The 14,318-nt window shown below is 37.7% G+C and overlaps 1 protein-coding gene across 7 annotated transcripts in view; it reads right to left on the bottom strand.

Moving 5' to 3' along the window:
• Window positions 1–887: 887 nt before the first annotated feature.
• UPF3A (UPF3A regulator of nonsense mediated mRNA decay) overlaps window positions 888–14,318 on the bottom strand; it is a 28,225-nt gene continuing 14,794 nt past the window's right edge. For 2 of the 7 annotated variants that reach the window (XM_050332096.1, XM_050332100.1), the window contains exons 6-10: window positions 13,644–13,699; window positions 13,394–13,552; window positions 11,391–11,551; window positions 7,850–8,144; window positions 891–4,372 (exon numbers count right to left, since the gene is read on the bottom strand). In XM_050332096.1, the coding sequence (XP_050188053.1) occupies window positions 4,205–4,372; window positions 7,850–8,144; window positions 11,391–11,551; window positions 13,394–13,552; window positions 13,644–13,699 (839 nt within the window). In that variant the 3' untranslated portion in view covers window positions 891–4,204. Of the gene's footprint in view, window positions 4,373–7,849; window positions 8,145–11,390; window positions 11,552–13,393; window positions 13,553–13,643; window positions 13,700–14,318 lie in introns of all 7 variants that reach the window. The other 5 variants (XM_050332099.1, XM_050332097.1, XM_050332101.1 and 2 more) reach the window with 4 other exon arrangements.

Below are 14,318 nucleotides of genomic sequence, written 5' to 3' on the forward strand. Positions count from 1 at the left end.
AAATACTCCTGAATACATTTCTATCTTATGTAACGTATTCCCAAGTGTTTTCTTCCTTGCTATTTGATCTTTAACTAAGGAACTTAAAAGTTTTCAATACACAATCAGCTTTAATGTTTGTATTGCAGAACACTATTATAAGTTAAGGAAACAACACTCAGTCTATTCAGTTTTGGAAGTGTTTCCATTTTTCCTTTGATATCCTGATTTTCTTGTCTGAATGCCTTAGAACATAATTATACACATATTCTTGTTTCTGGATGCTGATGACCTTCAACAGCAGACAAAAATGTGCAAGAACTTCCAGCAGGTAATGTCGGGTATCAGTGCCCATATTCAAGTTCACTGGTAAGAAACAATGTGAGTTGGAACTTCCCTTCAGTTCCATTCAGTAGAACCATCTGCATTTCTCCACAACAGAGTTGGAAAGCAGCACAACACAGGCCAGGCCCTTCATGCTGTAAGACCGCAAAAAATCCCACCTTCAAGTTTTATGCAGAATATTCATATTTCACGTTTGAATATATAAACATTTTTAAAGAAAAGGAGAAAAAAGAACCTTCAATTTCTGCATGTTTTTATATCTCCAGCCTTCTGCACATGCTGGGAGGCATTTATGGATCCTGCATGGACCATGAGTCAAACTGTCATTTTTGTACTAGCATATAAAACCCCTCTGAAGTTAGTCTTCACTCTCTCTCGGAGAATATTTATTTTTTTCCTAATCAAGGCTGCTAGTTGGAATTGAGCAAAGAACACTGCAGTCTGATGTCTTCTGCGTTTGTGTCAATTTGAATCAAAATACCACATTTACATATGTAACAGTAACGACCCTTTGATAGTATTTACCTAATTGTAGATGAGATATGTAAATAGGACATGTTCAGGAGATCAGAATGTAGCCTAATGAAGTGTAAACCACAAATTATATCTGGAAAATATTTATTTTTTAGTTATGTAGCAGTGAAGAGGTTTGGGAGAGTTAAACTGTTAACAAAGAAACCACCACTTGGTAATAAGATGACATTTTCAGTCTTCCAAGAAGAACATCAATGAAAAGCCCAAGTGGATGTGGAGAAGACAGAGTGCATGCCTCTAAGTCACTTGGAAATGATCAGATAAGAATCAATAGGTTTCCCATTTGTTTCACATATTCTTTCTTTCAAATGAAACCATTATAGAATGAATAAAAATAATTTGAGAATTTTAAGTTGCTCCTCTCATCATTGAAGACTCAAACAGCACCACCAACTCACAAGTCGTATTTCCCACTGATTTTTAACATTCCATCCGGTTTGGGAAGTACCTTTTTCCTTTTTTAAGCGTGTGTTATTTTGATGTTCAGTATCATTTTGTGCATAGTAAGTGGGTTTTGTCCTGTAAATATTTCAGGCTTTTGTTTGGGCTGTTCAGGACTAATGCTGCAAGTAGAGGCCAGCAGGGAAACTGCACGAAAAGCAGTGTTAGCTTAACCACGGCTGGTGAGATGAGCCATCGACCTGTAAAGACTCTCCGAAAACAACTTCCAGCCATTTGGTTTTAAATGAAAAGAAGTGACAGAATGTATTTAAAAACTGAATGTGATGTCAGTACAATGTTTTGGAATTGAATAAGCTTCTATTTAAAACTGCATCAGGCACAAATACAGGTTTATCTACTGAACATTGACATTCCACGTCAGTTTCCCCAATAGCTCAGGACAGAATGAAGCCCAATCTCCATTTGACAGACAGACAGGGTGATTTCCATATTCCTAAATGTCAGACTTTGGGACTCCATAAGAAACAGGACAACAGAAATTCAGTGAAGCTATCGAGTGGGTAATATTAAATGTAGAACACATTATTTTAATTTTTTTTTAATTATTAAATGAAGAACATTATATTTTAAAGGCAAGAAAACAGATGGCACCCAAGTCAGCTGCGATGTAATCAGACACAATTCCCATTCCATGGGGATGCTGTCTCTACTTTCAGCTAAGCTGAATTTGCAAAACAAAGTTACTATTGTGGCAATGAAGCTCTCACAGCACGCTGAGTTCACACAAAGGCAGGCTGTGAGCCTGCGTTTATTTGGTGTCATCGGGAGAAGCATAAAGGAATGAGTGAGCACAGAGCAGGTGGCAGCTCCTCCCGTCCAGCTGCCCCAGTAAGGGAAGCAGGCTCAGGCCCTGCTGCATTCCTGAGCAGGAGAAATTGGGCCGTGGACTTGGAAATGTGTTCTGCTTCTTTAGTCATTGTGTTTTACAGAATTACCATGAGATAACATGCTCGACTCCAGCAGGCAGTCTTCCCTGAAGATATGGCTGGCAGCACAAGCTCCCATCCCAAGGCCGATTCCTGCTCCCACAGGTCCTGCTGGCACTGCCCGAGACGGCCACCAGCACAGAGAGGGGAAGCTCAGCGAGGCGTTTCCTCTGTTGGCAGGACACATTTCTCCTCCACTCGGGGTCACACTTCAGCAGAGAGCCTGCGGGCAGCGCCCCCATGCACCCTGTGCTCCTGGTGTTCCCGGGCTGCCTTGCTGTTCCCATCTCTCCTCAGCTGCTTGTGGCATGTGTTATTTGGCCATACAAGTGTTAGCTGGCTACAGAAATGCTCAAATCCTGGTGTGGTGGCCAGTACTTTCTACTGCTCCCCCTGCCTCCAGATGTGGAAGGAATAGATGCCAGTAGGCGCTGAATAAGAAATCCCAAGAGTTCCTTAATTTAGATGGAACTAACCCCAAATGATTCTCTAGCAGCAGTTTTACTTAATCTTGAAGTAATTTTGGCAGCTTGATATTAAAATTCTTAACTGTATTTTTATCTGCTTCTGAAGCATACAAAGCAGCATAATAACATCGTAATTTTTCTGGAGTAATAGATGAAAAAATAGCAGAATATCGCATCTCAAAATCATAGTCAAAATCTTTTTTGCTTTTATTCTATTTAATGTTTGGTATCTGGGAAAATACAATAAATAATTTTTCAGTCTAGAACAACTAGATGTTACACTTACTAGTAAAATGTTCAAAGAATGTAAAAATAAATTAATATCTTGCTATTTAACTTCAGGAATAAAGCAGGTCTCAGTTTTAGACAACTGAGAAATTTTCAGCCATGAAAGATAAATGGAACATATTCTGCCCTTCCATAAACACATGGCTATCATTGAAACCAATGGAAGATACACATACACACACACACATATATATATATGTATATGTGCCTGCCTCAGAGGGCAGAATTTGTCCTACATCTTACAAAATGGTAGTGTGCAATTGACATTCATGTGTGTTTAATTTTTTAACAAACAGAACTGCAGAATGTTCATGTATCATACAGTTTCCAAATCGTGTAACTGCAACTTATATGAAACATTAGCATATAAAATATCATCACTGTACAACCACTTTTTTTTTCCAAAAGTCAGTGTCAAAACCATAAAAAACAGCTAATTCATTAAAACCAGTGCTGAGGTTTGCGTTAGCTTTCTTCTATTTTAAGCACAAAAAATCCATTAAAAAATAAAAGGCAAAAGTGGCTCAGAAAATGACAAAGTCTTTAACAACATACTTTACCAACACTTATCTGACGCTATAGTTAATTCAAAACCAATGTAAACACAATGAGGTACAGATACCAATGGACATTCCTCACAACTGTGCAAACTGTGGGCCTCATCCTGCAAACACCACTGGCTCTGGAGCTTCCTCCCAGGACCGGTCACACCGAGTCTGACCACAACTCCCTGCACCAGCCTCTGCTGCTGCCATTTGCAGAAAGGAGTCCTGTGACCCTCATGTCATGCACCAAATACATTTAAAGTGCCTCAGATTTCAAACTGATGCAAATTTATATTTCATTTCTTCAGAGCTGAAAAGGTGGAATAGCTTATGTAAAGTCTTATATAAATACTCCTTTAAAACTGTTAGAGGTTTTCCATTTCAAGGTAAATATAATAAAATATTTGAACTGCTTTTAAATTAGGCAAATAGCGCTTGTGCTGCTTTTTGTAAAAATGCAACAATATTCCTTTGCTTTAAGATACTTTATATATTTCCAGTTACTCTTCCCTTTATTTTACAGAAAGTAAGAGGCAGAGCTATTATAGTTTTGTTGGTGCAATTGCCTGTGGAGTTCTGAAACAGCCCAATGGATTTTTCTATGATGACACTGAATCTTATATTCATCTCTTTTCACAAGACTTTCCTCCAGTTTGTTTTATTCTCCTTCTTCAGTCTTCTCAGCTCCAGCTGAATTATCTGCCTCATACTTTTTATCAAGAGCATCTTCAAAGGATTTCCCACTGCAGTCATAGGTTTTACTTGTAGGTCCCATATGTGTTCGGATGCGAGCTCCTGGCTGGTATAACTGCATGGCTGGGCGATCCTAGAAGGAAGGAGATGTGGTTAACACTCTGAGAAACCCATGTGAGACACATATGTGGGATTTTAAAGTTTTGAATCTTTATGAAAAAGGTAGATTTTGTGTTAAATTACTTTACAATTCATAAGACCCAGGAAAAAAATGGAGTATAATGAAAATTGACTGAGTATTCAGTGTCTGTGTTGTTTTATAACACTATTCTTGGGAACCAAGCATTTTGAATAAATGAAGGAAGCTGTAAAAATTAAAGATCCTATGATACGTTTGACATAAACAAGGAGAAATACTGCACACAATTATCAAACATGGTGTTACAAGTCAAACAAGAAAAATGTTGCTACCTTCATTAACATCAACTGAGAACAACAATAGCCTGTGCACTTACAGCTCTGCAGATGAATGACTGTGGCAGGAGAGCCCTCCCACACACAATGACAAATATTAAATATAAGCATAAAAGCCCAAGATAGACCAGAGAACAGTTTAGCAGGCAGCAGCTAGAAAATTATCATCAACTGATCTTCAAATATTAGCACAATTTAAACATTCAATGCACATTTGAATTATACACATCAAAATAAAAATTGCATAGCTATTGCCCTAGTTCATGAGAGCAGGGAATTCATGTGCTGATAATAAACAAAGTAAGCACAATTTGAGCATGGGCAGATTCTGTGAATGACCCAATCATACACATGGTGATCTGATGATAGGAAAATGGAAGGAGCCAGTTTACAAGGAAAAGACACCTCAAACCTGCAAATGGTGATACTTCATAGCTCTTGAGAGCACTTTTTATTCTTGAAACATACTGTTTAGAAACTCTGCTTAAGAAGTCTTTTACTAGTAAGAGTATTTTACTCTCACAAATACCAATTTTTAATATTATGAAGCAACTGAAAACTCACCAAAATCTTAGCATTTGATCGAAGACTCATGTTAAGTTTAGCAACCAGCCTATTTGAAGACAATGGCAGAGCACTGAAATTGTCCTACATTAAATTATACTAATTTCCAACTGCCATCATAATTTGAAGTCATTCTGGTCATTTGTTCTTTCATTCTTTTTTCTCATTCACAGTATGCATTTTCCCCTTTCCTTTCTCTTTCCTTCACCTTTGCCTTTATTTGCTCAACTTTTTTTCTCCTTCTTGTTGCCTAAATGGCTGTGGGGAAAAAAGACTCCAAGCCAAATTAGGTAGGAGAAAAGATAAGGATACAAAGGCTTTAATGAGCCCCCAGGCTTTCTGGAATACCCTACAACACGCTCCCGAAATACAGATGTTCAGTTTTTATAATGATTTTCACCCAATCCCTGTCCAGCCACCACCCAGGTTCTGCCCCTGCCACGCCTCTTGGGAACTGGGTCTGGGGGTGTTTTGGGACCCCTTCTTCATCATCTTCATCTTCCTCAGAGCACATAATGTCCTTGGAGGCCTTCCAGAATTCTAGGCCTGAAGGTTGTTGCGTCTATGGCTGTATCTTCTTCCATAGGGTTAAGATGTTCCCTATAATTCTACCTTGAAAAAGAGACAAAACAGGCTAGTGGAATTTAGGGGAATTGATATGGGAATGGGTAACAGGGGTGTGAGCTGGTGTGTTAAAGGGTAAAGGGATAATATGCTGCTACTCTAAAATCTACATTTACTACATAACTACTTCTGAGATCTTCAAAAATTAAAAATATCAAAACATCAAAACTCCAAGGTATCAGAGAACTTTAGACCAGATGTCAAGTATCACTACTGGACTGTATGACTAGATCATTCTAGTTAGTGCATTGTAGTGTGGTATAAAATGTGTAACATACACCTTTCTATATCACAAACAGCTGCATAAAACTAGATCCTCTGACAAGCAGTGCCCATTAGAAAGATTATGAGAAAGGGCTCAAACAACTTTTCTTACCACAGACTCCACGGTTTGCATGAAAGCTGGCACAATGTTACTTACCCTGGACATTTCCAATTTACAAATTAATTCTTACAAACTTCAGAAAGAAACTTGATCTCTGACTGAAAATTTGTGTTGGCACTGTCAGTTCTATACCTAAGTTGTAAAACTCATCCCCTAATTTTACCTAGGTGATAAACATTCTAAGGAAAAAGGTCACCAGACTGCAAAATACTTTACTGATAGTGCTTTTTTTTTTTTAGGGAACAAATCTAGAACTTGAAGTGTGGACTAATCCAGAGACTCAGCGAGCTACCAGAAGTGTGATGCAAAGAAATAAAAAGCAGGCAGCTTCTTATCTCTTGCCAAAAGGTCCCCAAGACCCACCATCCAGTTCCAAGGTAACAGATTAATTTGCCAAATTTCAAGAACAGCATGTCAAGTATGAGGAAAACTTTTTCCCATCTTCCTGTTTCTGAACTAGCCATTTTTCTGACTGTTCTGCAGTCTGAGCCACTGATGTTTGTGGTAAGTGGCTAATGTGGATATGCAGACAAAGTTCACCCATCCTGCCCAGCTGACCTTTGCATAAACAAAGAGCGGGGCACATCGGGCTGTGTTTGCACCAGGTGACTTCCTCACACATACAGTGAGTCCACTTGGACTTTCTCTGTGCACATTCCATACAGACCCACTCTGCACATGACCAGTCTACTCTTGTCAGCCTTAGCCCACACCACATGTCAGTCACCTGGTCTGAAAGAAGAGTTTCACACGTGGAATAAATTTCTACCCGAAACAATGTTTTGGCCATCTTTTGTGGAAAATCCAGGATCACAAGGGAGAGTGAATGAGGGTGACAAGGAGAGCCACACCCTGAAAAGACTCTGGCACATCCATGAAATCAGACAGCCTGAGAAAAACGACACCCATATGTCTGGGAGTCACTAAGGGACAGCTCCACTACAAACCCTGCTACAGATCCTGCTCCCATTGTTTTTGCATCTGCTCTTTTCCTGTCAACAACTATGAGGATAAATTTATCCAAATGAAATGACAGCTTTTTCATACTGCCAGGTATGCAATACTGAAGAATTCAATCACTTACACACTCTAAATACAATGGTCTCTGAATTAGCTATTTTAAGTCCCTATAGTTGCTCTACCAAGCAATGCCTGGCAAATCCATAATATAATTACCTTATGAGCTGGGCAATGGAAGTACATTTTTAAAAGACTAACATGCCACAGTTTTTAAATTTCATTACAGATCAGAAGTGTAACAATTTTTAATACATTTATAAAATGCAAGGCTCCAAGAATAGTGCTGTAAAAATGACAGGGTTGAAAGGAAGACAGAAAGTCATCTATATATTGTGAATATGAATAAGCACAGACCTGTAATCTTAACTTATTTTAAGTGTTATCCTCTGACAATAACCCAGAAAGAAGTCTGGGTTTTACTGAAAATGAGATAAAGAATTTTTTCCTGAAAAAGCATTATTATGTTGAGTTTGCAAAAGTTAAAACCTATGATCTTGAAGCATATTTAACTAATGAAAGATTATCCTAAATGAATAAAAGAACCTTATTTCTTATGCGCTCCTTTTTGGATGCCATGTCATCACACTTGTCCTCTTTACCCAGTTTGTCTACTGCCTCCACAGTGAAGCTGTAGTTGTAGTTCCCTTTCTTTCCTCTGTCTTGGTTGTATCCTTTCCCCCATTTCAGCTCTTCTTCATTCCTCCTCATAAACTTGTCAAACTCATAGTGAGTTCTATGCTTTCTGCCATCATCCAATCGATACCTTTGTCTTTCAGGTTCTTTTTCTCGAAATCTTCTCTCCAAATCTCTTTGCTCTTTGTCACTATCATTTTGTGACCTAAGAGTATGTATAAAAAGAAAGAAAATCCAAGCGATTAACAGTAAAAAGGAGCTGCTAAAGGAGACAAGTTATATGGCAAGGTTGTTTTCTTCTCATTGGAAAGGGGTTATATGCAATTTTTCTGAATGTCTCAACCATGGCCCTTGACAATGCATTCAGTTCAGAAGAGCAGACAAAGCTTTGCAAGCCAAATCAGACTTTTGTGCAACTGCTGTGGAGGGCCCATTAATCACCTTCTATCCTTCTTTGAAATCCTATCAATAGTTCCATGCTCCATTATTAGCTCTTGTGGCCTGGTCTTGAGGTGAGTCATGCCTGTAAGTAATCCCCTGAACAGGAACATTCAAGGCCCAAAGGAATTGTGCAGGTATCACGTATCAATTTGTAAAGTTTTATGACTCTTAACAAAAATTAGTCACTGACACTGCAACCTGCAGAAGACATTTGTGAAAATGAATACTTATGTTCTAGGCTTTTGTTTATTGTGTCTCAAATTAATCTAGCCTGCCTTTGCATATTTTATTTAGGCAAAAGACAATTAAATTACCACAACATAATGCTCGATTTCTGCTATGCTGCAATGGGTTTATATTATAAAGACTATCTGTAACATTCAGCCTGTCTGATAAAATTCCCAGCTTTCTTATTCACTTCATTGTTCCAGTTCAGCAAGCAGGTGCTTCTCTCATACAGCCAAATTGCAAATAATTAAGAAAGATCACAGAATAGATTGAACTTTAAAAGGAATAAATACAGGCTGTTTCTTTTTATATATTACATATGTATAAAGACTTAAAATTGAAAAAAGTCACTTGAGGATGAAGATTTTCTAATGGTGTAGTGATCAAATAGTGATATGCTTCTTATTTAGAATTATTTAATATCAATAAAAGTGTATCTTTCTATATCACCTTTGTTTTTTTTAAAGTAACAGAATCGTGAAAATTGTTAGCATGTGCCATGAACTTAGGCATTGGTGGGGCTGCTAAGACCATTGGTGGGGCTCCATCTCAGGAAGAGCTGGAGGTCACAATAAAACCTGAATGAGAGGTAAGTTACTCAGTATTTCACCAGACTGAGCTCGTGTCAGCATAACACACTCACCAAGTGGAAGCAATGCCCCAGCTGTCACAGACATCTGAATCAATCAGAATTACAGAAATACTATACCTGTAGCCTAGATACATACACATAAAATACTATGTTAGCTCTCCAGGGGTATGTGGTTGTGAGTTGCTTTGTTTCACGTTTAATATGCTATGACCTTCCAAAAATATGCATGACCTTCCAAAAAGCCAGAAAGACCCCCTCGATTTGTTGCTGTAGCATTGCCTGGTACTTGTCTCTTCCCTTGCCTGTTACTATGGGTGAGGAAGGAATGGATGCACCTAGAGGTAGGCAAGTGACAGGGACACAAACTCCCATTCCAGAGTGGTTAAAGTAGCTTCCTAAAATTCAGTCATAGTGAACAGTCAGTCAGGAGTGGAAATGGTGGGATGAGCAAATACAAAGTGTAGGTAGAAGAGAAAGTTATGTAGCCAGAGAAAAGAGATTAATGAAAGTAAAGGGAATAGAAGCATAATTCTATTTGGTTTGAACTTTAAACCTTGATACAGCTGATACAGCTCAAAGATTGCTACCTACCCACTAACAATCACAATGAAGTGAGCACTTGGAAACACAAGGTAACGCTGTACCTGTGCAGCCAAAAGGATTTTGTTTAATGCCTGGAAAATCTACATTAATGCCTTATTAAACTTATAGGATCAATAGTAAAGGATGTTATAGGGCATCACCAAAAAGCTTACTGCATAAAAAGCCAGGGCAGTGGTGGAGTCACCACCCCTGGAGGTATTTAAAAGACCTGTAGATGTGGCACTTAAGGACGTGGTCTAGTGGTGGACTTGGCAGTGCCAGGTTAGCAGTTGGACTCCATGATCTTAAGGGTCTTTTCCAACATAAAAAATTCTATGATTAGTAAACAACTGACTTGCCCTTGAATTGTTTCTGTTGACCCTGTTCTGTTTCCTTTGTTGAAGAACATCAACAAAGGAGTTGCTGAATATTTTCAATTTCTGTCACAGAATAGGACATGGAAATTTTCAGGAACTTCCAAGTCATACTGAACATATTGAAACACTGAGCCTATGCTCGAAGTCCTTAGTCAGAAACAAAAAAAAGGATGAATAATGCATGTAGAATATTATTTGTGGCCCATTTATTCAATTAGTAAATTCAGTTATTTTATTTTACAGTGTTCAAAGTTTCTTTATTGTTTTCTTTGTCAATAGGAGGACATTTGCAGCTCCTACATACATCGCATAAAACCTGAGAACCTATGTGGACAAAAGTAAAATTTAAACTACTTAGAATAAGCAGGTAACCTGCAGGGCTCCCAGAGCATAATCCCAAACTTCCTCTCATATTTTATATGTAATACCTTAGGTAACTTATTAAAATGCTAAAGCTTGTCCTTCTGTACCGCAAAGCACTTTTGAGAGCTTAGCTGGAAAATTCAACTGAGTTTTATTCTGAGCTTTATTCATCTTAGTTAATGTATCTTACATATCTTATGGGTGAATCCTGCCTGCGAGGAGACACACATACCAAGGGACAAGAGAGAGAACCAACTGTTGAAAACACTTGTAAGATGATACTTTCCCAGGCTACACCAATAACTGAGCTGAGCTATGCCCCTTGTTCCTACCAGGGAATGTAAGACAAATGTAAGACAAAAGACAGAGGAGACAGAGACAGCCTTCTGCATGTACCTATCATAAGGCTGTCATTGACACCACAACTATTCTGCCATTGTCTCATTTATCACATACAGTGTTTATTATGTGTTTATTGCAGCAAACCCAAGTGTGAAGGAAGAGCATGGCATCTTAGCCAGTTTAGTCTTTGACATCAGTAATGGAAGGAGGACCTTACCTGAGCTCTTGATGGGGAACAGGTGAAATAAGAATGAAATACTGAATGACTTCTCACGGAGAAATCCTTCCAATCTGGGATTTTATAGCATTTCACAAATAACAAATTGCATCCTCTAATACATCCATCAGGTCAGGAAATTGTTATGAAACACCTTTTACCGAAAGGACAGTAAGAGATTTGTTGACACACAGAATAAAATTGCTTCTTTGGGGACAGAACATCTTGTCAATGCACCACTTATATTTAAGCCTTGAGATCAGAGCATTTATGATCTAAATTGAATTCTAAAATATAAATATTACTTACTTTTCCTTAAGTTCTTTTAGTGAACTCTCCAAGGTCTTGGATTTTATACTCCCAGATCCAGGTGATTTATCCCACTTGTTTTCCTCAATGTCAGCTTCTTCACCTTTATCTTTGTGCTTTTCACTGGCCAGTTCATCTCCTTTTTCAGGTTTCTTGAGAAGCTAAGAGATATTTGCTTATACTATGATGTAAAATTATTCTCCTCTGTTGTAACAGACATTTTAACAAGTATTAAATATGTCAGTAACCTGTTAAGATTTAAATACTAGGAATGTATTTTACAAAGTATAAAATTTAAAGTTATTTAGAAAGGGCAGTTTACTTTTGCTAGGGAGTGACAGTCATTAACAGGCGTTCAACTGCACTCTTTTAAATATGCTGAGAATACTGAAGAGAGCACTTACCTACTCTTCTCTCCTGAGTTTTATATACAGACATTATTATGGTCTAAGGTTTTTTAGAAATCATGTAACAGAGCTCAGTGTCATTGCCAACAAAATAAGAAGTAGAACCTCTACAATACTACAGAGAGCAGGATTAATACTTCAGTCCTTGAAATATTATATATAAAATGTGTGTCATGTGAATTACTAGGGATAGACTGGCACGTAGAAGTAGGTGCTTAGTACACCCTGACACAAATACAGACCGAGGAAAAACTTATGATGCTAGCAGAAAAGATCTCATTACATTTTCACCTTGAAGATTAGGATTTACAGGAAGTCTCTTCCTTTCAAAATAACCTACACAGGGCTTGAGCAGTGTCTAGCATTACAAGAACAATCTTTATAGAAGGACTAACTGTCTTAAGCTATTACCCTAATAGCTATCAGGACTAAGCAGAACATCTCCTCAGTCTTTTCATTCCACCAGATTTTCTGAAACAAGCACTGGTTATTCTTCTGTAATATTTAAAACTTCTATAACATTTCTCTCAGGAAATATTTCCCTTTGCTTTCAGAGACAGAACTTGCTTTTGAGATCATATCACACCCGATATGTCATAAATACAGGGTTTTTTTGGACAACCAATTTTGGCTAATATATTTTAAGGTTAAGTCCCTTTTCTTCTGAACTTCTAGAGTGTTTTTCTTTATGCCCAAATATGAAAATATGTAATTCAGCTTCAGAATTTACTGGTTTTATACTTTCAGGTGAAGGAAACTGTTTGCCAAGAAGAAAAGAGGAAAAATTCCGCAGTTCTGTGGCTTCTCACCACCACAAGATCTGGAGTAAGTCTGTGTGTCCTTGTGTTATGCTACAGACTCTTATACCAATTTTCCTTTTCAAAACAGCCCATAAAGCTCTTCCAATACTTCAAAATTTAGCTCAGATGGATAGTTTTTATCTATGTCATCTTATACAAATAAAGTTTTATAGGTTCCGACTTCATAGCACAAGATACATCCTCCTAAGTGATGTCATTAAAATCCATTCATATCCTTGCAAGGCAGTGCAGCCTGAAGTTAGCATGACTTTGTTATAACTTGGTTAAAGCTTTAATACTATTAAATACTTTAACACTATTAAAATACATCAGTTCTTGGAATAACCACAAAAAACTCTCTGCACCCATGGCCAGATGGAGATTTACATGACAGAGAATCACAGGGTATTTATTCTGAGCTGGAAGGGACTCACAAGGATCATCAAGTCCAACTCTCAAATGAACGGCCCATTCAGGGATAAAACCTGTGATAATTTTTCAACCTGTTAGCACAGAACAACTCAGTTCTGTCAGGTAATGCTGGCTTAGAACGCACCAGTGTTGTATAATGGTATCTGAGTTACCTGCTGTAACTGCACCAGCACATCACTGTACTTAGGGCCATTACTCACACTTTCAAACACTACTACTTAGTCAAAGACCTACATTACTTTCCCTCGCAGACAAAACTGGTTTGGTGTCTCCACACTGCTGTTGTACACTAAATAAACATTGAGATACCAAAGAACTCCTGGATAACTTCAAAAGAAGAATAATCTTTTTTTCATTATGGTACCTTGATCCTTATTTCTTTTTCAGAAATTTTCTTTTGCTTCTCCACTTCTTTCCTTTTACGTCTTTCTTCTTCTCTGCGCTTCCTTTTCTCTTCCTCCCGCAGACGTTTCTTCTCCAACTCTCTCCGCCTTCGCTCTTCTCTTTTCTCTTCTCGTATTCTCTGAAAAGTTCAAAATGATTAATTGTAAATTGTCCAACGGAAAACCACGTGAAACATAAATGTTGAACTTCAGGCAAAAGTCTGAACGTACCTGCTTTTCTAATTTTCTATTTTTAATATATTCCAAAAGGGGTGTTGTTCTTCTAGCTAAAACACAAAAAATTTGTGATATAGTGTTCAACTCCTAGAATATGTACTCATTTCTTTACTTTAGTACTAACCCCCTTTTTTCTAGCTTTATCTGAAAGGGAGCTAAATCACTGAGAAGCCTATTTGTTTCATGTATTTTTGAAAGCATTCCCATCATTCTGCTTTAGAAACACTTTGTTGCTTTTTTTTTCTGTTAGCGTTAGAAGCAACAGAAATACACTGCATGATTATTTCATGTTTAATTAAAGATCGTATCATTATACCATATCTTTTCAGTTCAAAAGAATGGCTTTTCTCACTTACTTATTGAATGGTTATTTCACCAAAAAGGAAAGAAATGTGTTCAGAATCTTTTCCTACTTTTTACTTTTGTACATCAAAACCTAGTTATATTGTTGTTCACAAACAGCCCATATTACTGTAATCTCACACAGCATTTTTCAATCACAGATGTCAAAGTACATCATGAAGGAAGCATTTTCAGTCTCATATAACATTTCCATTTACCTGACTTTAGCATTCCCCTCTCCTTGAAAAAACAGGAGGAATAAGAGATAAGTAGTTTGTCCCAGGTTACATAACAAATTATCAGCACATTCAATAAAACTCTGGCTTC

Source organism: Myiozetetes cayanensis, unplaced genomic scaffold (assembly GCF_022539395.1).
Source record: "Myiozetetes cayanensis isolate MyiCay16 unplaced genomic scaffold, myiCay2020 scf5-8, whole genome shotgun sequence".
Taxonomy (NCBI): domain Eukaryota; kingdom Metazoa; phylum Chordata; class Aves; order Passeriformes; family Tyrannidae; genus Myiozetetes; species Myiozetetes cayanensis.